The sequence below is a fragment of the Enhydra lutris genome, unplaced genomic scaffold (genome assembly GCF_002288905.1).
Source record: "Enhydra lutris kenyoni isolate GAN:26980312 unplaced genomic scaffold, ASM228890v2 scaffoldscaffold5, whole genome shotgun sequence".
In the NCBI taxonomy this organism is placed as follows: domain Eukaryota; kingdom Metazoa; phylum Chordata; class Mammalia; order Carnivora; family Mustelidae; genus Enhydra; species Enhydra lutris.
Window position 1 is genome coordinate 17,355,775 of NW_019154089.1, and position 25,312 is coordinate 17,381,086.

Consider the following 25,312-nt stretch of genomic DNA (forward strand, 5'->3'; position numbering starts at 1 on the left):
TCTAGCATGTCTGCTCCCTGAGGACAGCAGTCTTTGTTTTGTACACTGATGTGTCCCAAGCATCCAGAACAGTGTCTGGTATGTACAGGGCCCTCAACAAATATTCATTAATGTTTTTACTTAACTGTAGTGTAACCATTCCTCCATGCCAGGTACTATTCTAAATGTTTAGCAGATGTTAACACTTTAATCCTTATAATAACCCTGTGAAGTAGGTACTGTTCCCATTTCCATCAAACAGGTGATAAAACTGAGGCACAGAGAGGTTAGGTAGCCTGTACAAGATCATACAGCTTGTAAGAGACAGAGCTGGGATTCTCATCCTGGTTGTGTCATTCCGAAGCCTGTTGTCTTGACCACTCTGGTAAGCCTCCTCTCTGAATGAATTAAAGAGAGGAAGAAGGAATGAGAGAGTGAAGGTTAGATGCGAAGGAGTGGGGCACTGGACAGATGCTGACAAGTGGAACCTTGAAAGTGGCATCAGGCACTTTTTAAAGCCAGCCTCGGAGTGCAGGACACGCTGGCTGATGGTTTCTAAGCACACCAAGGAAAATCAGGCTCCTTCTTGGAAAGGATGTATGTGTAGACGGCAGGAGGGGTCCTGGCCAGTGGCCTTTTGGGGCTTCTTGCAGAGATGACACCGAACAGCTGTGCCTCTTCCTGAAAGAGCTGACAGCTAAGTTCCGCTCTCATCTGGGCCTCCTGTGGGGGTGCCCGAGTGTCTTTCTGGGGCTCCGTGTGCCCGAGCAGCCTGTCCCCACTCAGGCATACTGTGCACTTCCTGCCCAGGAAGGCCCTGGCCCTCCTGGCAACAGGGTTCTGCCTCTCTCCTGCGCCTTGGTGGCTTGGGGTTGGGGACTTCTCTCCTTTGGACACATCCCTGGAGTTAGTGGTTCTGAGGCAGTGAGGGAGGTGGTCTGTGCTTTCTGTTCCAGGGAAGTTGACAAAATAGTGTTTTGGGCCTCATCAGCCCGTAGAGGGCCTGCCTTGTCAGCCGTGCCTGCCTGGGGATTCCAGGGTTGGCATCCAGGGGACCTGCGCCACTCACCTTCTCCTCTGGCAAAGGGCTTTCTTCCTGGGGTTGTCCCCTTCCTAAGGACCCATGGGTGCCCATGGGAGGCAGTGGGGCAGATGGTCTAGCCCCAAGAAAGCAAGACTCCTGGCCATGCTGGAAAGCCACTGAGTTGGTCAATGTGTAGCGTGCCGTGGTGAAAACTTGGTATTTCCAGAAGCCTGTGCCTGCCTTCTTTAGTTCTGCCGCATCTGCTTCAGCAACTGCCGTGATGTGTCCCATGGCTCTTTGCTCAGATTCATGTGTGAAGTCGAGCAGTGCGAGGCTCGGGAACCTTCGGGATCTGATTCTCACCCTCAGTTCCAAAGAGCTGTGCTCTGTGGGGTTGCAGGAGGGAGGAGGGATGGCTCGGGGGGCAACCTGTGCCTTGAAGGCTAGTCTAACTGTGCTGCTGGTGGTGACAGTGGTGATGGTGGTGGTGACTGTGGCCATGATGGTGGTGGTGGTGTTGGAGGTGGTGATGATGACTGCCATACTTGGAGCACTTACTGTAGTGCTTACAACAGCTGTACTATTATTCCCAGTATACAGGTGAGTTAACTGAGGCTTAGAGAGGTTGAGTGACTCGCCCAAGGTGGTGGTGGAAGTGGCATTTCATCCCAGACAGATTTTCTCTAAAGCCAGTACACTCACCACGACACCCTCCTGCCTCATCCCGTGATGAGTTAGCTTTCCCACTCAAGACCTTTTGGAACCAAACAGCACCCAGATGGACACCTTTAAAGGGTAACAGGTAATACCACCTCTCAGCTGCACCCTCCAGCAACTTCTGAGAAGAAAGTCTCAGCTTCTCACTACAGCTCTCGGACCCTGCACGCGCCACTCTGTGCTTCCTTCTCTGGCCCCTCTTCTGTCTCCCACAAGCCCTGCCACCCTGGCCTTCTAACTGTGCCTCCAGCCTGCCACACTCAGTCTGGTCTCAGGGCCCTTGCACTCGCTGCTCCCCTGCCTGGAACTCTCTGTGCCCAGATCTTTTCCCGACCAGCTCGAATGTCGCCTCCTCAGGGAGACTCCCGTGACCATAGACTAAGCAGCCTCCACAGCCCAGGCCAGGCCCATATGGTTTCAGCCTCATGCTATCCCGTTACCTGATCTGACATGATCTTTTTTTTTTTTTTTTTTTTTAATATTTTATGTATTTATTTCTTAGAGAGCGAGAGAGTGCATACAAGCTGGGGGGAATGGCAGAGAGAAAGGGAGAAGCAGACTTGGGCTGCGTAGGGAGCCCAAGCAGGGGACCAAGGATCATGACCTGAGCCGAAGGCAGATGCTTAACTGACTGAGCCACCCGGGCGTCCCCATCTGTCATGATCTTGTGGGTCGTTTGGTTGCATACCTATTCTCTTCCACTCAGCGGCAAGCCCCCAGGGGCAGGGACCGTGCCCAGACTGTTGTTCACCCTACTCTCGGCGCTTGGCACATCACTGGCCTCAACATGTGGCCAGGGCCCAGATCGTGAATGAATGGGCCATGGGACAGAGCAAAAAGAAATTAAAAAAAATTTTTTTTAAAAGACTTTATTTATTTATTTGACACAGAGAGAATGAGAGAGCACAGCAGGGGGAGCGGTAGGCAGAGGGAGAAGCAGACTCCCTACTGAGCGGGGAGCCCAACATGGGGCTCCATCCCAGGACCCTGTGATCATGACCTGAGCCAAAGGCAGACCTTAACTGGCTGAGCCACCCAGCTGCCCCAAGAAATGAAATTTTTTTTTTTTTAAAGATTTTATTTATTTATTTGACAGAGAGAAATCACAAGTAAGCAGAGAGGCAGGCAGAGAGAGAGGAGGAAGCAGGCTCCCTGCTGAGCAGAAAGCCCGATGTGGGGCTCGAACCCAGGACCTGGGATCATGACCTGAGCCGAAGGCAGCGGCTTAACCCACTGAGCCACCCAGGCGCCCCAAGAAATGAAATTCTTAAAATCTGCACTAGTCCGGACTAACTAGAGAAGGCCAGGCTGGTTTAGGGCTCTTTGAAAGGAGTGAGGGTTATTCCTTTCAGGTCAGAGATAGGTGCCCGAGTGGAAGGGGGTGTTGTCTCCTGACCTTCCACAGAAGAACTCTTCTAAATGAACAGGCACATAAAAATGGTTCGTGATGGACCTGTCAGTGGTGAAGGTGTTTACCAGGTGCCGAATATGTCGTCTTCATCATGTACGTACTTCCCTGCAATCTCGTTGACGCTGCTCCTCCACAGATTAATTTTCTGACTGTGAAAGCAGTAGATGTCATCAGAGCCTTCCTCTAAATTTCAAATAAGCAAACTCCAACTTAATGACACCCATCTGCTCCCCTAATACACACACGACATCCCTTTCTCTGGGTGATCAGTCATCTCATATCCTCGTCCCCGGGGCTGGGAATTAGATGTCCGAGAGCAGACTTCTGCTAGGGAAGGTGCTTGTGCCGATTTAACATCTGCTGAGGACTTCAGTGCTTCGGTGTTTTGCAAGCCATGTTAAAGAGCCGTCCTTATTGTAGAGATGTGACATTTCTGCAAATGCCTAGGGTAGAACTTACACGACGCTTCCTTAAGAATTTGCAAACACACGTGTTCCTAAAAACCTACGTACATGCACACATTCATAGCCTTATTCATAGTCGCCCAAAACAGGAAATGACACAAATGTCTGTCAGGAGCAGAATGGATAAACAGGTCGTGACTTCGTGTGGAGAATACTGCACGGGAATGAAAAAGGACCAGTTTACCAATATATGCAGTGAGGGAGGCGACTTTCATGGTCTCAACCACCATGTCAGCCACGGAGGGCTGCATACTGTGTGATTCTGTTCACATGGAATGAGGGAACAGGCAAAACTAGTTCCCGGAGCTGAGCAGCTCTGGGGAGTGGGCTTGATGACAAGGAGACGGAAAACTTCATTGTCTGCAGGTGGGCATGGTTATACCACAAGTGGAAAAAGTCACTGAGCTTAGTAATTTGTGAACTTGACTCGGTATAAGTAACATTTCAATGAAGTATATGTAGTTGATATATTATTTTAAGATTTTACTTATTTGAGAGAGAACGGGAGCAAGCAGAAGGAGAGGGACAAGCAGACTCTGCACTGAGTGCAGAGCCCGATGTGGGGCTCGATCTCAGGACCCCAGGACCATGGCCTGAGCCAAAATCAGAGTCAGACATTCAACTGACTGAGCCATCCAGGCACCCCTGTCATAGATATTTTAAAACCATATATTAAAACCTTTTAAAAAAGAAAACAAATGCACAGACAACCCCCCAAACATCGCTTGAGTTCCTGCTTTGAGCTAAACACTTCCTTATACATTATCCTGGTTAACCCTTATGACCTTTGGCACTATTGTCTCTGCTTTGGAGATGAGCCTGCAGCTCAGAGAAGGAAAGCGACATGCTCAGTGTTGCACAGCGGGTGGGGTCAGAGCCAGGGTTCAGCCTCTTCCACCACACACAGGACTTCCTGAGCCACCTCCAGTCTCCCTTACCAAGTACACGTTCACTTTGCACTCAGGGATGCCACTGGCCTCTGCTTGGGAGATGGCCTTCGCCTGCCCCTCCTGCACCCTCCAGCCCAAAGTGGTTCTAATCCAGGTGTGTCTTGCCCTTCAGCATCCCTTCGTCAGCAGCGTCACCAGCAACAAGGCTTTGCGGGAGCTGGTGGCCGAGGCCAAGGCCGAAGTGATGGAGGAGATCGAGGATGGCCGGGAGGAGGGGGAAGAGGAGGACTCCACGGATGCCACCTCTGTAAGCCCTGGGAAAGCGGGTACTGAGGAGGGATGGGATCCTGGCAAGCCTTAGGTGGTGTAGGAGGGGACCTGGGTGGGCGCAGGAAGGATTTCTGTTTCTCCTCAGGGATTTTAGCCCCCCACGCCACGGGTTATGTAAGTCAGCACATGGGCCGGAGTGAGGCAGTGGGGGTGTGTGGCCAGATTCTGTAAGTTTTCAAGAAAGAGCAGTAATCTAGATTTTCACATGGGATCTTCCAATTTTTAACTGTTCGTAGCTGACTCATTGCTTCCCTGCCTTTTTCCTGTTGTGGCTCAGATGTGAGCTCAGCACCCTGTGGGATAAATGCAGATAAAGGCTGTGCGTGACCAGAGGCAACAGGCCCAGGGCTCTGGGCACCCCAGACCCTGTCTCCCTGCCCCAAGTGCCCAGGGGCCCCAGGTCTTGGCACATTTGTAACCCATCAGCAGCTTCAGCACTTGGCTGAGTTTAAATTTAAATTAAAGCTAATTTAAATTTTTAAAAAACATTCAAGCCAAGCAAAACATTTCTGTAGGCTGGATTCTGTCCTGAGCTGCTGCTTTCAGATCTCTCGTCTAAGCCACGTGGGAAGGGCCTCTTCTAGGAGGGACACTTGCTGTCCGGATGGTGCCGTGAAGCGTGTGAGGCAGGGGCTGGCCTCGTCTGTCAGGGAATGGACAGTATAACGCCGTCTCAAGTTTAATGGAATCCTGGGAGAAGCCAGAGGCTGGCCTGAATCCTTACCAGGATGAGGAAGGGAAGCACCGAGGAGGAGGAACAGAATAAGCACAGCAGCCGTAGCCTTTTATGGAGTCCTCACTGGGTGCTGGGCACTCTGCAATTCTGAGGGGAGAACCAGGCCTCCATTTTAGAGATGGGCAAAGTGAGGTCTGAGGAATGACGTGTCTGGTTGAGCTGATAGGCGGCAGGGCCAGGTGTAGAAAAACCATGGTGGGAGAGGGAGGTGGTGTGTCCAGAGCCTGGCTCCAGGAGAATGCAGCAGACAGCAAGGTTGGGGAGGGAGACGGAAAGCAGTCACACTGGCCTGGTTCTCCACAGGCAGGAGCCTGATCTTGTTGTGAGGGCAGTGGGGGCTAATGAGGGTTTCAGGCAAGGGCTGGGCTTTGGTGTGGTGATGATAGGATCAGATCTGAATTTTGAACCATCATTCTAGGGGTGTTGAATAAGGAGGTGGCTTAGAGTTCCTTCTGGAAGCTTCCCTATCCAAGGTTAAAACCAGTGGCCATTAGGACCCAAGGGAATGCTTCGGTGTGATTCCATCAATATCTTATTTGAAAACAAGCAAACTAACCTGTAAAACTTAGACATCAACGTCAGGACAACTATTATGTCAAGGGGAGAGACAGACATAGGCAGGGTGTCTCTGAGGGGGGCAGTGTTCCACTCCTGACGTGGAAGGTGGCTGTGTGGGTGCTCACTTTATTCATTCACTGGGTGTTTATGTTTTATCCACAGAAGTGGGTGTTCTATTTCACAATGGCAATGTTTCTAGTACATACCACCCCTCCCCCCAGAAGCTCTAAGAAACAAAACTTTAGAAACTTCATGGATGAGGGATTGAATCTAGCTCCTGGATGGTTTTGGTTTGGTTTTTATGCAACTAAAAAAAAAAAAAAAAACCAAAACAAAACAAAAAGCAAACAACCCCAAAACTTGAATTAGTTGCTGTCTAAAAATCAGGTGGTGTCAGGTAAAAATCCAGATTCTAGCTTGTCTCAAAAAATTGGAAGGTCTTTCTCACATTGTCACAGTTAGCTGGAGCAGAGCGGCCACTGCCAACTTTAGACAAGGGATGAGCTGTCCAGCTGTCCACAGTTGCCTCTGCTTCTAGAAGGAAGAACAGGTATTCAGTTAATTTGCAACAAGTAGTAATTCTATTGTTGGTAGTAGTAGGGAGTAGTGAGGACTGTGGCTCACTGGAGAGGGATAACAACGATACTTCCTTGGTCCTGGCCTACTTCACCTTGTGAGTGTCTGACTTTCCGGCCCTGCTGCATCTCTGACTCTTGTCTTAGACATAAAATAGCATGGTTTTAACTCTTGTTTTTCTTCCTAGCCTCTGGGGAACCATACTCGAGACTCTTCTGAGGTGAGTCAGCTGAGTCTTAATACTGACAAGCTTCTCAAAGAATCATCCTTCACCCCACTGCCACCCGGCCAGCCTCAGGACAATGTGAATGGGCCCAGCCAACCCCCTGGGGACAAATCCCTCCAAACCACCAACCCCCCGGATGCAGCTCCTGGAAATGAGAATGGCCTGGCGGTGCCAGCACCCTTACGGAAATCCCGGCCAGTGTCAATGGATGCCAGAATTCAGGTATCTGAGGAGAAGCAAGTTGCTGACCAGGGAGCGAACCTCAGTCCAACAGCCAGCAAGTCCCAAAAAGCAAGCCAGAGCCGTCCCAACAGCAGTGCCCTGGAGACCTTGGGTGCCGAGAAGTTAGCCAACGGCAGCCTGGAGCTCCCCACCCAGGCCACCCCGGGCCCGTCCAAGAGGGACTCAGACTGTGGGAGCCTCTCCACCTCCGAGAGCATGGACTACAGCACCTCCCTCTCAGCCGACCTGTCCCTGAACAGAGAAACAGGCTCTCTGTCCCTCAAGGTAATGCCACCTCTTCTCCCACAGGTTTGGGGCCGGAGTGTGTAGGACGTGCTTCAGCCCGGTTTTGGTTTTAGAAGCAGTTAGTGGCTGCCTTCCATTTTAAGTGGATAATGAGGGATTGCGCTTCTGTGAAGAGCTTTGAGCTCAACTCCTAGTGTAATCTCCAGAGTATCTGAGTTCACGCCAGGCAGTTGGCTCAGGTTTAAATTTCAAATTGTGTGTCTGTTTAAATCAGGTTTGGTGAAGCTCGGGTGGGAGAAGTCAAGGAGGGAAGTTCTCTTATTGGGGGTCTGCCATGCGGTCCCGCGGCTGACTGGCTGAGTCATGTATAGGGAGTGGGCTGGAGGCACTCTTGGGGCTCGGTTGGCCTTTCTGGAGGTGGGTAACATTGTGAACGACAGTAGCCCCTGAGCTTGAGGGCTCAGCGTGGAGGCCAGCACTGTGAAGTGCTTAAAAGAAGACAGAGGCCCCTTCATCATCTCCGTGTACAGACAAGCAGACGGAGGCTTTGTTGGGGGGCAGAGAGCTGCCCAGACCCACAGACTATGGGCTCCGAACCCCACATGCCATTCTGCTTTCCCTCCGGAAGGGCCGACCCCTCCCCCACCCACACTGATAAATCTCGGGAGGTTCTTGAACTCACCCTTGGCCACTTGACCAGGCCACACTGGTCAGTCAGGTGATTTTATTTTATTTATTTTTTATTTTTATTTTTTTTTATTTATTTGACAGATCACAAGTAGGCAGAGAGGCAGGCAGAGAGAGACAGGAGGAGGAGGCAGGCTCCCTGCTGAGCAGAGAGCCCGATGCGGGACTCAATCCCAGGACCCTGAGATCATCACCTGAGCCGAAGGCAGAGGCTTTAACCACTGAGCCAGTCGCCCCAGTCAGGTGATTTTAGGGATGATACTGTAGCATTTTGTTTTTTCCTCCTATTGTTTACTTGGTGGAAACCACGGAGTAGAGACTCAAAAATATTTGTTAAATGAAGGGAAGTGAAAGAGGGACAAGCAGGCAGCCAGCCCAACAATTAGCTTCAGGAGGAGAAGGAAAGCCCAGTTTGAACATGTCACCAGGATGAGCGCAGACAGCTTATGTACATGTGGCATTGGGGCCCCTCACCTGCCTTAAGACAGGTAACCTGTCCCTCCTCTGCTTAAAAAAATACCAAGCCAAAAAAAAAAGTAATTATAAAAAAATAAAGGCCAGAGCAGGGTTTTCCCTGCCTGTTCTCAAGGGTGTCGAGAACATTCCTTTGCTGGCCAACTGGCACCGAGTCAGGGAACACAGCGGTTCTGAAAAGAGTCCACAGGCTGCGTCAGCACCCTGCAGCGGGATGAGGAGCCTGTCACCTCGGCGGGGTGAGGGGAGGGCAGGAGGTGCCGTGACCAGTGGTAGTCCTGGTGTGAGGGCTGCAGCCCTGGGCTCCCTTCTTCCCTGCCACTCCCCGTCTCTCACCGGTAGGCTTGAGTTGAGCCCTGGGACACTGAGCTGGGTACCGTAGGAGGACGAGAGTCGGGTGTGGCTGCTCAGTGCCCATGGTGTCTGGGGCTCCTGAAAGCCCCGGGGTCGGGGGAGCCGAGCCCTCAGGAAACGAGGGCCGGCCCTGGTCCTGCAGAGCAGGAGCGGGGCTTCAGAGCCTGCTTGGGGGGAAGGAGTGCAGTATGCCACCCTGGCCTCCCTTTCTTTTCTGGCTGGATGGCCCTTGGGGCGGAGTTGGGAACCCAGGGCTGGGCTACTCCAGGAAGGGCTTTGGAAGCCTGCTGAGGTCAGAGTGGGGAGATGCTGTGCTGACTCTAGGGCAGGCCCACAGGCGCTCTGCCAAATCAGGACCAGTTTTCAGAGGGTATTTGACACCCCCCGCCCCCCAAGTCCTGGCAGCTCTCTGTGAATACTTGCATCTGAAATGCATGATTAGTCACAGGAGAAGGTGAAGATGGTGAATAATTCCATGGGGGCTGCTCCAGACGGGTGTGGCCTCCTGTGGAGTTCAGGTCAGCTCTTGTTTGGCTTCCAAATCAGTTATGAACTTCAGTTTCCCGGGCTCTTTGGATTTGGCACTGTGGGAAGAGAGTGTGGTCTGCAGTTGTAGCTGTCGGATATAAATACCAAGTACTGAACGGTTGCCATGAGCTGGGCTCTGTGTTGTGTCCCCCACGTGTTCTCTCACTGTATCTCTGTAACCACCCTGGAAGGTAAGTACTGCTGTTCTCTTGCTCTGACAAGTTTAGGAAACTGAGGCTTGGGCAGGACGAGGGCCTTGCTCAGGATCGCAGGGCCAGTGCGCAGTGGAGGGAGGATTAGAACCTGGTTCTTTCTGTTGCCACGTCCTCTGTGTGAGAGCGCTGGCAGCCAGGTGTTGGGCCGGGGGACAGTGTTTGAAGGCATAGATCAGGGGGAGTCGAAGGGGTGAGTTCAGACACTTAGGACCCCAAGTTCGGAAGCTTGGGGCAAGAAGGGGATGATGGAGAGCTATGTCCTACCTGGATGTTGAGGCTATGGGACCAAGAAGGCCGTGGGCCACACCCCTGTGTCACCCACAGATTTTTAGCTGAAATCCTGAGCTTTGTCTAATGATTTTGCCCTGCCAGGACTCAAGGCTACACAATAAAACCCTCAAGAGGACACGCAAGTTTGTGGTGGACGGTGTTGAGGTGAGCATCACCACCTCCAAGATCATCAGCGAGGATGAGAAGAAGGATGAGGAGATGCGGTTTCTCAGGCAAGCCTGGGATGGGCCGCTGATGGCGGTAACAGGGTGGGGGTGTGGTGAGAAGGGAGGGTTGTAGGCTCCTTTGGTTAGAGAACTCTCTGCAGTGTGAAGTGAGGGATCAAGGACACAAAAGGTAACTGGTTTTGCTCCTGCACCTCCCAGTCCCCCCATCCATTCATCTATACGTCCACCTATCTATTTACTCATCCACCGGCCTATCATTTACCATTCTTTCCCCCCACTCATCTACTCACCATCTGTCCACCCACGCATCCATCTACTCCTCCTTCCATCTACCCACATATCCATCCACTCATCCACTTACCCATCCATCTACCTGTCTATCCACCCACTCATCTATCCATCATCCATCTACTCACCCACCACGCACCCACCCTCCCATTCACCCCTCCATCCATCCACTCACCATCCACCCACCTACCCACCCATCTATCCATCCATCCATCTACTCACCCACCCACCCTCCCACTTACCCATCTACCCATTCATTCACCCACCCATCCATCCACTCACCAGCCACCTATCCCTCTACTCATCTACCCACCCATCTATCTATCCATCCATCTACTCACCTACCTACCCACCCATCCATCCACTCACCCACCCACCCATCCATCCACCCACCACCCATCTATCCATCAATCTACTCACCCACCTACCCATCCATCCACCTGCTCACCCACCCACCCACCCATCTATCCACTCATCTACCCACCCACCCGCCCATTTCTCCACTCACCTGCCCATTTCTCCACTCACCCGCCCACCCATCCATCTACTCACCCATCCATCCATCCACTCACTCACTCACCCATACACTCACCCACCCACCCATACATCCTCCCACCCACCCATCTACTAGCCCACCCACTCACCATCCACCCACTCATTCACCCACCCACCCACCCACCTATCCATCCGTTCATCTACTCACCCATCCATTTATCTGCTCACTCACTCCCCCATCCATCGATCCATCTACCAAGTTGAGGGACATGGTAGCAATCCAGATAGATGAGGATGTTGCCGTTGTAGAACTTACATGTAATGGGCCAACACGTGACACACAAAGTCATTCCCGTTGTGGTACATGCTGTGAAGGAAGTAATGGGTGATATAATAGCCCCTGGGTTGGGGGAGGCTGCTCTGGGTGTGGGAGACCCCGAGTGGAGCGGCGGCGGGAGCACGGAGTGAGCTGCAAAGCTAAGGCCTGAGGACTGACTGCGGCTTAAGAAGCCGAGAGGATAGGGCTGGAGTGTGGAGCGCTATGGCAGAAGTCACGTGGGCTGCGGGCCAGGGTGGAGTGCGATTTTGTCCCAGGTACAGCCAGAATAAAAAAGCTGGAGAGTGACTGGCTCTTGTGTCCCTTTTGAAAGATGGCTCTAGCAGCTGCAGGAGTGTGGGCTGTAGAGGGCAACAGTGACACAGGGTGACAGCGAGACCCTGTCCAGCCCAGCTGGGCCGGGAAGAGGGAAGAAGGGATCAGTTCAGCATACATCCTGGAGGCAAAACCAGTGAGATTGTTGAGGGGAGGAGAGTGTGAAGCAAAGCTGTTTTCTGGGAGCCACCTTTGCATTTTGGAGGGGGTAAAGCCCTCCTCAGGGAGACCCTATTTCCCCCATTTTGTTGGTTTTTTTTTTTTTTTTTAGATGTTTGTTTTTATTTACTTGCAAGAGAAAGAAGAATGAGTGGTGGTGGGGAGGGCAAAGGGAGAGGGGGAAGCAGACTCCCTGCTGAGGAGGGAGCCCAGTGAGAGCTTGATCCCCCCTGAGATCATGACCTGAGCCAAAGGCAGATGCTTAACCAACTAAGCCACCCAGGTGCCCCTCCGCCATTTTGTAAAGGAGGAAACAATGTTTCTTGGCAGGTAAGTTATTTGCCTTGGATCATCCAGGTGAGAAGGTAGAGCTGCGATTCTAAGTAGATCTATGTGTGTTGACGATTCCACCAGGCTTCCACTGGACCGGAAGCTTCCTGGGGCTGCCAGGGTTAGGGGGCTTAGCAATCAGGGAGGCCTTGCAGCCACACAACTCGCCTGGGGCTTGGCCTTTGCAGGGTAAATTTATCATTAGTTTGGAGAACATTTCTAGAACATGGAACACATTTATCTTTTTAAACAGAACAAGCGTCCCAAAGCCACTCGGGAGCAGTTTTAGATGCTCTGGAGCACTTTCCCCTCTAGGGACCGCAGAGAAGAGAGGCTGACTTTTCATCAGTGGTGTTTCTGCATTTCTGCATGTACACATGTGTATACACACACACACACACACACACACACACACACACACAGGCATTCTGATCATGGGGGCTGGGGAGGCTCACAATAGAGGGTGGGAGGGAGGATGGTTGCTCTTGGAGATGACACCCCTTCCATTTTCTTGGTCACCTGGAGGCAACCTGTGCTCCTAAGGCTCAGACCTCAAGGGCTATGTTTCCATCCCATCATCTCCTCTCTGGGCAGTTCAGGTTCCTGGGTTAAAACTGTAGACCCACTATACCCCATCTCGAATCGATGCCTGCTGGCCCTGGCCCGAGACCACCACCCTTTTGCTAAGGAGAGGAGCTGTGTGTTGCTCAGTTTTAAAGGCGAGGCATCACAGAGTTCAAGGGCCTCGGTCCCGGTCTAGAGGGCCGACCGCCCAGTACACCCAGCGAGGCTGCTGGGCTGCGCAGGGATGTGGCAGGCTCTCTTTGTTCCCAGGCTGGCTGTCACCCCCTACCCCACCGCCATCCCACCCCTGGCCTTCATGGATGCTAGGATGTCCAGAGAACTGGGTCATACACAGGCTCTCAAACCGTGTGACCAGATACTCACCCTCCCAGATTGAGACTTCTAGGTCAGAGTTCTTTCTCTTTTTCCCTAAAATTGCTGGTGCCAGTGATATCTTCCTTATAGGACATCAGCCCATCTTGGCCTGCCTTCCCTTGTGAGAACCCAGGTGGGGTAGGGAGGTAGTGTTTGAACCTGGCCGCCCACCTTCTCTTGTATTCCTTCGTTTTTTTGGCCAGGGGTTCTATGAGTCTTAGTTTCTTCGGAGTCGGGATTTCTGTGTCTTCGTTAACACTCAACTCTCTCACTGCGCAATGAGCAGAGACTCAGATGGAAGCTTCTTTATGTGGCTGTGGAGAGTGTCTCTGGTTTCCCAGAGAACGGGCAGCCTTTGCCTCTTCTTTCTCATGATCACTCCAGCAGTTTCCACTTAGTTGGTAAAAACTTAGCTTAGTTTTAGCACCCAGTTACCATGTCTGTGCCTGTCAGGGGGCACAACAGGCATCCCTGTATTTAACCCTCAAAGAACCTGAGAGGTAGACACGATCTGTGCCATTTACAGAGGCAGGAAGAGGGGCCAAGAGATTGAGCGACTGCCTGAGGGCACCCAGCCGGAAGTCAGCAGAGCTAAGACCCAAACAAGGTCCCTCTGGCCCTTGAGAGTGTGCTGGGCTCTCTCGGACAGTAGTTGTGGTGGGGGGGGGGGGCAGATGAACTCGGCAGAGAACGGGACACAGGCCTCATGGACCCAGACCCTGAGAGGCTGCCAAGGAGCCCTGATTCATCGTCAGGAGGCCCACGTTCTTTCTGCTTCATGTTCTTTTCTGATTCATGTTAATCTTTAATGGATTTGCCTAGAAAGAAACACAGGTAACACTTTGGAGTTTATCCTGCAGTTATTTCTTTGTGTGAGTAAACACATAAACACATATACACATTGACAATATATGTGTTAGGAAATTAAGATATACTCTGAGGTTTAGGTCAAGTTTTTACTGCATTGGTATTTTGAATAGGTAATACGATGTCATGGTTCAAAATTGAAAGAAACAAAAGCAAAAACAAACAAAAAAAAGAAGAGGATAAATAGTGAAAAATCTCCCTCCCTCCCTTTCCTGCCAGGCATCTAGTTCCCCTCTCTGTGATAATATTTTATAATGTAATCCTTCTTGAAGAACAGTGTTTAAATAAGAAGGTGAACACACACAGACACATAAGTTGTCTTTTCTTTTTGTTTTTCACCCATATGGTAGAGTAACGTAATAGACCCACTTGTTACCACCTTGTTTTTTTCACTTAAAGATCATTCCAGATCTGTTCATATAGAATTGTTAGTTTTTTCAAGTCGTCCTGTTTTTATTTTTATTTTTTTTATTTTATTTTTTTTTTAAGATTTTATTTATTTATTTGACAGAAATCACAAGCAGGCAGAGAGGCAGGCAGAGAGAGAGGAGGAAGCAGGTTCCCTGCTGAGCAGAAAGCCTGATGCGGGGCTTGAACCCAGGACCTGGGATCATGACCTGAGCCGAAGGCAGCGGCTTAACCCACTGAGCCACCCAGGCGCCCCGAGTTGTCCTGTTTTTAAAAGATGTTTTTCCATGTAATTAAATATTTTCTAAAACTTGATTTTTTTTTCATGGTTGTGTACACAAAATTAACATCAGGTGAATATATTTTAATTTAACTAAACCTGTATGATGGACATTTAAGTCATTTTCAGTTTTGGACTATTACAAACACTTTTGTTATGGATATCCTTATTCAGTTGTTCATCTATGAATATTTCTTTAGAATCAATACCAGAAATGGAAATACTGTGTCAAAAAGCATGAATTTGGGGCGCCTGGGTGGCTCAGTTAAGCATCTGCCTTCGGCTCAGGTCATGGTCCCAGGGTCTTGGGATCAACTCCTGGTTTGTGCTCCCTGCTCAGTGGGCAGCCTGCTTCTCCCCCTCCCACTGCTGCTCCCCCTGCTTGTATGCTTTCTCTCTCTCTGTCAAAATCTTAAAAATCTTAAAAAAGAGATCTTAAAATCTTAAAATCTTAAAAATTTTACATCTTAAAATCTTAGAAAAAGGCATGAACTTATTACCAGTTCTCCTCCAGAATGTACCAGTCCATACAGCAAGTTATCAAAGTATCAATTGCCCTATCCTCTAGCCTTTTTAATGAAAATGGAATTTTCAGTTTGCTCCTCATATCCATATTAGGTAATTTAAAAATTCCTTTTTGTTTTTTCTTTCATGTCTATTCATGTTTTGTGTTCCTTTTTAAAAGAAGGCTCCTCCTTGGGGCGCATGGGTGGCTCGTGGGTTAAGCCTCTGCCTTTGGCTCAGGTCATGATCTCAGGGTCCTGGGATCGAGCCCTGCATTAGGCTCTTTGCTCAGAGGGGAGCCTGCCTCCCCCCCTCTCTCTGCCTGCCTCTGCCTACTTGTGATCTCTGTCTGTCAAATAAATAAATAAATAAAATCTTTAAAAATAAATAAATAAAAGTAGGCTCCTCCTTTTTCTCTTATAGATTTGTAAGTAGTCTCATACATTAATCATTAGTGTCTTGCCTGTCCATAAATGTCAAATTCAGCCCGAGTTCTAGTCCTGCCTCTGCCCCGTCCCACGCTCCAGCCTTCCGCGTCTCCAGCCGTGAGTTCTGTGGTCGCTGAGCTGCACATTCTTCACCCCTCAGGCGCCAGGAGCTCCGCGAGCTTCGGCTGCTCCAGAAAGAAGAGCATCGGAACCAGACCCAGCTGAGTAGCAAGCACGAGCTGCAGCTGGAGCAGATGCACAAACGTTTCGAACAAGAGATCAATGTGAGTGCGAGAAAGGATGGGTCCCAGAGGGCTTCTTGCCCCGTATTTTCTTACAGGCAGTAGGGAGCCCAGTTCCTGTGGTTTCCTGATCTCACGAGGCCTTGACTTGTGAACACAGAATCTCATGAAAGTCTCAGTGCTTCTCTGAGTCATTTGGGAGGGTCTCCAGAAGGGGACGGACCTTTGTCAGCACCATGCAAGAACCTTGCAAGGTAGACAGTCCGGTCTCTCCTTTGCATGAGGAAACGGAGACTCGCAGAGGCTAGGTGGCTTGTCCCAGGTCACATGGCAGAGGTGGTCGAGCTGGGATCCAAGCCCGGGCCTGAAGATCAGCTCTGGGCTTGCCCCATCTCGATTCCCATCTTCCTCCTGAATATAAACCGACTTTGCTAAATTTCTCCTTCTGCTTCTTCTAGGCCAAGAAGAAGTTCTTCGACACGGAGCTGGAGAACCTGGAGCGTCAGCAGAAGCAGCAAGTGGAGAAGATGGAGCAGGACCATGCCGTGCGCCGCCGGGAGGAGGCCAAGCGGATCCGGCTGGAGCAGGACCGGGACTACACCAAGTTCCAGGAGCAGCTCAAACTGATGAAGAAGGAGGTGAGTATGTGTTGGGCAGAGGCTGGGGGTGTCTAGGTTGCAAGTGATCAGAACCCCAGCTGAGCCCCGCTTCCAGGAGCTCGTGTCCATGTGTCTGGATTCACGGGCCCAGCTGCCCCGTGAAGAGCCACTTCTCCGTCATTTGCTGTCTTGTGTTGACTTGACTCCCAGGCAGCTTTCCTAGCAACCCCAGCTGAAAGAGAACAGGGGAGAAGGAAGGCATGGCAGCCCAGGGGGATCTGAGATGCTTTCAGCAGAAGGGGGAGCGGGTGCTGGGGGCAAACACAGTGTGTCTTCTGTGCCCTGCCTTCTTTCTCCCCAAACAGCAGTCCCCCTAGTTGGGACCCACGTGGCTCTTCTTTTCTTCCCTCTCCCAGCTGGAAGAGGAAGGTGGGGTGGCAAAGAGGCAGATGGTCTGGAGACAAGCCTGCCCTGGGGAAGGGCATCTGGGTCCCAAAGAACAGCCTGCACCCCCCTCTGTGGGGCCTGTCGCCGGCAGGCGGGGGTGTACTTGGTGGGCCGTTCCCAGTGTCCAGACAGCCTCTAAGGGTGGTCTGTGGGGCTGACGGCCTCAGAGTCCGGCTCCCAGACCGCAGTGTGTGGGTGTGACATATGTTGTATCCAGGGGGCCTCGGGCCGCTGCAGGGCCATGGCTGGGGTGAGACGTGTGGGCACAAAACTTAAGGGAGCACCAAAAACCTTGCTCATCAAATAATATTCTAGTGTGGTGTTTTAAAATAAAAACTAACTGCAAAATAGTCACGGTGAACAGAATGTCAGCTACTTGAAGTCAGCCTCCAATAGGACCAAGATTAGTGTAAGGTAATGAGTTTGAGTCCTGCAAATATAGGACGGGATCCTGTCTGTATTTACAATTTTGATATTCATAGGGCTCCTGGGGGGCTCGGTCTGTTAGGCGTCTGCCTTCGGCTCAGGTCATGGTCCCAGAGTCCTGGATTGAGTCCCGTGTCAGGCCCTCCACTCTGCGGGGAGCCTGCTTCTCCTTGTCCATCTGCCTACTGCTCCCTCTTCTTGTGCTCTCTGTCAAATAAATGGAGTCTTCAAAAAAAAAAAAAATTCGATAGTCATGATTTGGGACATGAATTTTGAGATTTTAAAATGTAATTTATCTTGATTACTGAAGATTATGGTATTCCCTTTTATGCCCGGTGGGGACACCTCATTGGCTTTACCCTGCTCCCGGCCCTCCTGCTGAGAGCCAGGCCAGTGGGCTGGGGTACGATGCTGTATGAAGCACACTCCCAGCTCCAGTGCGGGGAGCAGAGGCTTGGGAGTCAGGCCTGGTTCTGAGTCTTGGCTCTGGATCATGAACTGTGTTGAACCCTGGACAGCAACTTCCCTGGGTCCCAGTGACTTCCTATCAAAATGAGAGCTGCTCAGCACCTCTTGTATGGACTGTCCACACGCAGGGCACTGTGCTAGGTGCTGGGTGTACTGAGCAAAGGAGACAGGAACCCTACTCTCAAGATGTCGTTCACTGCCACAGAAGCCAGGAGGTTTTGGCCATTAGAGATGTACGTTTTCTATACCTGTCTTTTTCTCCTTTCCTTCTGGCACTCCCCAAAACACGAATGTTACACCTTTGGTATTTTCCCGTAAGTCTCTAAAGCTTTAGTCTTTGTCATCCTTTCTCTTGGTTGTTCATGTTGTATAATTTTTATTACTCACTCTTCAAATTTATTGGCCCCTCTGTCACCTCCACTCCACCCCAGCTCTGCCCAGTGCTTTCTGTGTTTCGTGTCAGATGCTGTATTGTTTGGTCCTAAGTTTTTTGTGTGCCTCTTTTTTGAAGATTTTATTTATGGGAGACAGAGGGAGAGCACGTGCCTGTGTGCGGGGGTGGAAGGGCAGAGGGAGGTGGAGAAGCAGACTCTGCACTGAGCACAGAGCCCGACGTGGGGCTCGATTCCATGACCCCGAGATCATGACTTGAGCTGAAACCAAGCATCACATGCTTAACTGACTGAGCCACCCAGGTGTCCCTTGTCTCTTTTTTAGGGTTTGTATTTCTCTGTGGCAACATTCTCTCTTTCCATTAACCTCAGGTATGTTTACCCTCACCTGATGGAGTGCCGTTACAGTTGCCGCCTCTGAGTGTCTGTCTGGTAATTCTAATGTCCGGGTCATCTTGGAATTGGCATGTGACGGTTTTTTCTTTGAAAATCAGTCCGATTTCCTGATTCTTTGTCTGTAGAGTCATTTTGGATTTACTGACATTTACTGATCACTGACATTTTGAATGTTACGGTCTATATACTCTGGGTCCCATTAGAGTGTGGAGAATGTTGACGACTTTGTCTTAGCAGGCAGTCAGATTCTGGTAGGCTCAGAGCACAGGGTCTGTCTTGGCTTCTGAGGGTGGCGGCTCCCATCGTTGTGTAGTTTTCAAAGCCCCTGCTATACTGCTTTGGGCCTGTCTTGTACCGCTCAGCTCAGGTGAGCTTGAGAGGTGTGCGCGCTCATGCACAGAATTAGGGTTTCCCTCCTTCTGCTGCCTTCTCTCTGGGGTTCTTCCCACACGCTGTCTGACCTGCACAAGCCTCTTTTCCCGGTCCTCTGCCAGGACATGAGGTTTCTTACGGAGTTTGAGTCACTGTTCCCACCACACCACTGTGCAGGTTTGGGACTGGTGCAAAAAGAGCGCAAAAGGAAAAAACCGGGAAACTGAAAAATTAGGAGACTCACCCCTGTTCTAACCTCTTCTCTAAGTTTTGACTCCTCCAATGGCTACCTGTTTTTGTTTACTTTTAGAGCCCTCGGGTAGTTGTTTTTTGTCTTTTACCCAGGGTTTTTCATTGCAGTCAGCAGGAGAGAGAGGCTTTGGCTTACACTCACCAGGCCAGAAGACCTCCCCTGGAATGTACTTTTGATCCTGGACAGTATTTTTCTACCAGCGGCTCCTGAGAGCCCTTTGTCAGTGAGTTTTGGGGTGTCAGGGACTTGTTAAGGTGTGGGTTCCTTAGAACTCTGTGAAAAACTCTGGGTGCCTTAGAACTATCATGAATCTCTTCTCCCTCTTCTGTTATAAAAAACAGAAGCCCATTTCCAGCTGACTTGAAAACACTTACTGGCTTCTGACCAGGAGGGCAAAAGTGGCACCAGGAATCCTTCCTTTTCAGGTTTTGGTATTGCTTCCTGGCACTGAGTTTTGTCTCAGGCAGGCCCCTCTGGGGTGACCCACTGTGGCCTCCATCCTCCCAGTTTAGCAACCCCAGAGGATAGACAGCCGCTTTCTTTGATGGTCCTAGCACACATCCTAAAGCTCTCACCGGCCCAGCGAGAGTCCTGTGTTCACCTCTGAACCAGTCCCCAAGGCCAGGGTGTGGAGTCCGGTGACTGACAGCCTGCGGCCTGTGTCCCGCCTAGAGCCAGTTGGAGGGGGGCGGGCGCTGTCAGCCCCACCTGAACCTCAGGCACTGAGGAGACGAAGTGTGTGTTGTCTTTTCCAGGGGGATCGCATCCCTGAGGGGTTAAAAATAGCTTCAGTTATTATAATGGCTTAACAGATTGACAGTTTATCTGTGGGATTAGCTTTTCATGGGGGCAGGTAATGAGGAAGAAAATGTCTAAAAAGGCTTCTGAGGGGACAGTACTGGACGATGGTGAAGCAAGGCTGCCCCTCTGAGGGAAAGGGAGGTGCTGCCATCAGAAGGGGGCTGGACGGCAAGTAGCAAAAGCTACACCTCTAGCACTGGGGGAGTCCAAAGCCAGAGCCAGCAGCAGACGGGAGTAGGCCTGTCGGGACCCCTGTCAGAGGGGCTTGGTGGAGAGTGCGGTTGGGGGCCGGTGTCTAGAAAGCTGAACCTCACCTTTGGTCTTCCTGACCCAGGAGTTCAGGGGTTGAAGACTTATTTTCTAGGAAATGTGAGAAGGGAGCCTGACCCTGCCACTCTCTGCTGTTTCTGGTGCAGGTGAAGAACGAGGTGGAGAAGCTCCCCAGGCAACAGCGGAAGGAGAGCATGAAGCAGAAGATGGAGGAGCATGCGCAGAAGAAGCAGCTTCTCGTGAGTCCTTGCCCCTTAGTCAGGGACCAGAGGGGTTGGAGAGTCCCAGGTTTGAGACCCTCAGTGATGAAGTTCCCCCTCTGTCTATGCCCCTGCCTTGCCCCTTGCATACTCATCTCTCATTCTGAGTGCTTAAATCCAGCCTATCCTTGTTAGCACCTCCTCCATGCAGCCTTTCTTGACTGCTCTCACTCCGGCTAGGAGTAAGCTCCCATTTCTGGACATTCCAGCCCTTTATATCTCCCTCTTCCAAAGCATTTCATGCCTCCTGCCTTGTCTTAGGGTTGTATTTATGTCCTGCCTCCTTGAATAACCCAGTACATCCACCAGCCCACTTAGCATCTTTTGGAATCTCATACATCAAACCCACAATCTCCCGGACCTGCCTGTTCTTGGATTCCGAGGGGGCACTGCCTTCCATCTTGCTGTCAGGCCAGAAACCTTGTCATTCCTGATACCTCCTTTTCCTCCAGCCCTTTATCACTTCCTGAAAGCATGGACTTTTTTTTTTTTTTTAAGCTCCAGACTGTCTCTGGGTCTATCCACTTTGTCTGCATCTCTATGACTTCTGGCCGTGGTCATCTTTTGCCTGAACTGCTGCAGTAGCCTCCCAGCTAGTCTCCCTGCTTCCTCTCTTGCTTTCCTACAGTTTCTCTCCCACCAGCCAATGCAGTCAACACAGATTCCAAATCTGATCATGTCACCCTCCCCCTATAGTCTTGTGTCCTGAAAACCTTCTGTGACTCCCACTTTGTTCATAAGATAGGCCGACCTCCTTCTGTGCTTATAAAGCCCCGTGGGTCTAGTCTGGCCAGCCTCTCCCAGCTTGACTCAGTCCCCTCTGCCCCAGCCTCACTAGCCTTCCTTCTTTGTAGCCCATGTGCTCATTTTTCTCCCACTATGGAGCCTATATATTTTGCTTCCTCTGCCCCCAAACGTACACTTAAAAATGCTTTGTATACTATCTGGTGTAGCATTCATGGCTTACCAGGGTAGGTGGTGTTTGGTTTTCCCTTTGCAGAGGAAGAAACTAAGGCTCAGGGAGGTGACTCTCCGGAGTTAGCAATATGGGGCATGGCCCCAAACTCAGTCTGTCTCCAGACTTCGTGTTTTCTCCAGGACACCATCATTCTGTCCTACGACCTGTCCCTCGATGCTATCATCAGAAAAAGAATTCCGGGCTGGGGAGGGTGGGGGAGATGGCCCTCATCCCCACACAGGGAGAGGAGATTGGCTCTTTAAGGAGGTCATTTTGGTAGTGGTATCAAGAGCCTCAAAAATGTGCACATTGTTGGCCTGGATTTTCTGTTTCTAGAGACTAATCCTGAGGATAAATCACTGCAGAGGTTTACAAACAGCTCCCAGAGGCTGAAGAACAGCACCATCTAAAATAGAGACAACCTGGAAACAACCCATTAAGTATTGGGTGAATAAGCTAGGGTATACCTGGGCCATGAAGTATTTTCAGCCATTAAAACTCATTTGATAGAGGATTACATTAGGACATGGAAAGGTATTTTTCATTTTTTAAAAAATTACAGTAAAACAGACATAACAGAATTTAGCATCTAAAGCATTTTTAGCATCCAGTTCAGTGGTATTAAGTACATTCACCCCATTGTGCCAACAATCCTCACCACCCCTCGCCAGAACCCTTTATCTGACGAAACTGAAACTACCAACAAAGTAGTAACACCCCATAATACCCCTCCCCCAGTCCCTGGCAACCACCGTTCTACTTTCTGCCTCCACAAATCTGACCTCCTAAATGTGGGAACATATGGTATTTGTTCTTTTGTGTCTGCTTTACTTCAATTTAGCAGGCCCTTGAGAGTCACCCATGTTGTAGCACACGTAAGAATCTCCCTCCTTTTTCAGGGCCGAGTAATGTTCCACGGTCTATCTATACTACATTTTATTAATGTACCCTTCTGTCTGTGGATAGTTGTTTCCATCCCATAGCTATGGTGAATAATGCTGTTACAAACATGGGTATACAAATCTCTAAGTCCTTTTGCAGAAACATGTTTGTATAGATAAACCCAAACCAGCTGCTACTCCTGGGTGATATGATTCCTGGGGATTTTTGTTTCTGCCTATGTGTTCCCTAAAGTTTTTTTTTTTTTTTTATTTGTCAGAAAGAGAGAGAGAGAGCACAGGCAGAGTGGCAGGCAGAGGCAGAGGGAGAAGCAGGCTCCCCACAGAACAAGGAGCCCGATGTGGGATTCGATCCCAGGATGCTGGGATCATGACCTGAGCTGAAGGCAGCTGCTTAACCAACTGAGCCACCCAGGTGTCCCGATTCCCTAAAGTTTTTAAATTTTAATTTTTTAACTCTTTATGATGGCAAATTAAAAAAATAGGCAGAAAGAGGTGCAACAGGAACCCCCTCATTACCTGATCTCAGGAATTAGGAACTCATGTCCCCTTACGCCCCCACCCTTCTGTGTTATTTTGAATCAAACCCCACATATCCTATCATTTCACCTGTAAATGTCTCAGTATGTATCTTTAAAAAATAAATCCACAATACTATAAATGTACCTAAAACTTTAAATATTTAACAATAATTACTGACATATTTGCATTTGAATCATTATTTACATTTCCAGTTATCTCATTAATTCTTCTGTTTTACAATTTGTTTGAATCAGGGTCCACATAAAGTGCACATGGCACAACTGATTGATGTGTCTCTAAGTCTCAAATTTCCACGTTTTCTTCGCTGCTCGTGATGACCTTTCTTCTGTAATAGCAGTGGAGGGCGAGGTGCCAAAGCTAGCGCTAAAGGTCTGTTCTCTTTCCCACACAGGACCGGGACTTCCTGGCCAAGCAGAAGGAGGACTTGGAGCTGGCGATGAAGAAGATCACTGCTGACAACAGGCGGGAGATCTGTGACAAGGAGCGCGAGTGTCTCACTAAGAAGCAGGAACTCCTTCGAGGTGGGTGCCAGAGAGTGGGCTCTGCTAGGAACTGCAAGGTGCTTCTCCACCCTAAAAAGACAAGCCATTCCTTCAGGGTGAAATGTGGGGACAGCCCCCCCTGAAGTTGGGGCTGAGGCACAGAGACCAATTGTCACCAACACTATTTGACATTATTCCTGATGTTGAGGAAGGAAGAAAGAAAGAAAGCGATGGAGAGCGGGTAGAAATTGTAATAGGTCCACTGGGTGAACGGGGTGCCGGGGGTCGGACAGTATTGAGCCCCGTATGAGAGCTATCGTGTATCGAGCGACTGCTTGGCCAGACTGTGTGCCAGTCCTCATGGCTCGGTCTCCTTGAATCTTCACCTTATGCAACAAGGTGTTCTTGTAGACGAGGAAACGGAGGGTTGTGGAGCGACTGTGCTGTGGCTGGGGTTGCTCTGCTAATGCATGGTAGAGTGGGCCTTGACTGCGGATCTCCTCTCAAAGCCGGGCTCCTAACCACCCCGACACCCTGACAGGTTTGCATGCCGGCAGATCCCTCACAGCCCAGGACCTTCGGGAGAACCCAGTGTAGGCCACTCCCAGAGGGAGGGCTTCTGTATCTGGATGGGGTCACTTGGCAGGGTGGGGTCCTGGGATAGAGCTCTGAAGGGCAGCTCGGCTTAGGGTCTTTCTACCGCCCGGGCTTTATCTCATCTAGTTTGGTGTGGTGTTGTGGGGTGTGCAAAGCAAGTGGGCTCTCAGTGGCCAAAAATCTGTTGTTTGAGCTGCATGTATAACAGTTGGATGGTGAAAATTTGAGTGTGGTGCCTGTGGGCTTTTGAGCCAACAGAGCAGCCTGTTGTAAAGAAAACAACATAGGGCCAAGGTTCCCGCACCGTCTCTTGCTTACTGGCACAGCAAAGCGCTGTGATGGCTCATGCATCTAAGCAGTGTGGACCCTCAGTAATTGGGGATGGGGCTGCGAAATGGGGTCCCTGATGTTCTGAGGAGCCACAGATGTTGCCCTCATTTTCTTTTTTTGTCCCACAATATCGAGAAGACCCACCCTCCTTAGGGGACAGTGGTTCTGATTTTGGTCAGGAAGCCAAATCACCATTCCGATCACCGTGGGCAGCTCCAGTGTTCACAGAACAGGAATGCAGTGACATAAACTGACCGTTCTTCGTGGGCTGAGCGCAGCCCGCTATGTGTCTCGTGGGGCCTGAGGTCCTCCTCTGACATTGGCGCCCTGCCTGTGGCTGAGCAGAGGATCTGATCATAGACTTCCAGAGATAAAATGCCAGATACTGCTGTCTCAATAATGTTTATATAAGGGACGTGCAGTGGCCAAGGAGGGTGTCCCACATTTTCCAAAGGACAAAATAGTGACAGAGAGCTGTTCTGGCTTCTTCATGGAGCTCCATGAGCCCTTCCCACCTGCCCCTTAAGAAACACTGAACATAAATATGTCTCCTGAGAACACTTCCCCCTCTGTGGTGTGGTTGTACGCATTTGGCAGAAGCAGGAGGGGAGACCTGGAGAAGGTTTGTTACCTGTCCCAAATCCTAGTGAATGAGAGGGGTTCCAGCCTAGGTCTCTGGTTTCTATGGCTTCTGACTCTGGTCACTTCCTGGTGTACTGCTCTTCTGGCCCAGTGGGGCTCTGGCCATAAGCGTCTCATCAGGCTTCCTCCTTCACAGACCGGGAGGCTGCCCTATGGGAAATGGAGGAGCATCACCTGCAGGAGAGGCACCAACTGGTGAAGCAGCAGCTCAAAGACCAGTACTTTCTCCAGCGGCATGAGCTGGTGCGCAAGCATGAGAAGGTGAGGTCCCTGGCTGGGCGGGCCACCAAGGCTGCCACCGAAAGGACTGGGTAGAGCCGTGAGGCCGCGCCGTGACAGGGCGTCACTTGAGTATGATCTGTGCTCCCAAGAGGAGCCAGGTGTTGGTCGCAGTGGGGCCCCGGGAGGTTCTTGGGGGATGTTCTGCCTCAGGTGGAGGCGCCAGGAATAGGGAAGACGATGTAGGGAAGCAGATGGCAGCTCCCTCACG

The 25,312-nt window shown here is 50.6% G+C and overlaps 1 protein-coding gene across 1 annotated transcript in view; it reads left to right on the top strand.

The window, feature by feature from the left end:
• The window catches only part of LOC111141214 (serine/threonine kinase 10), a 118,712-nt gene that overhangs the window by 77,202 nt on the left and 16,198 nt on the right, over nucleotides 1–25,312 (top strand). Inside the window, exons 8-15 of the mRNA XM_022493625.1 lie at nucleotides 4,658–4,792; nucleotides 6,873–7,418; nucleotides 10,010–10,140; nucleotides 15,606–15,729; nucleotides 16,146–16,325; nucleotides 20,258–20,350; nucleotides 23,163–23,292; nucleotides 24,959–25,083. Coding sequence (XP_022349333.1) covers nucleotides 4,658–4,792; nucleotides 6,873–7,418; nucleotides 10,010–10,140; nucleotides 15,606–15,729; nucleotides 16,146–16,325; nucleotides 20,258–20,350; nucleotides 23,163–23,292; nucleotides 24,959–25,083 — 1,464 coding nt within the window. The remainder of the gene's footprint in view (nucleotides 1–4,657; nucleotides 4,793–6,872; nucleotides 7,419–10,009; nucleotides 10,141–15,605; nucleotides 15,730–16,145; nucleotides 16,326–20,257; nucleotides 20,351–23,162; nucleotides 23,293–24,958; nucleotides 25,084–25,312) is intronic.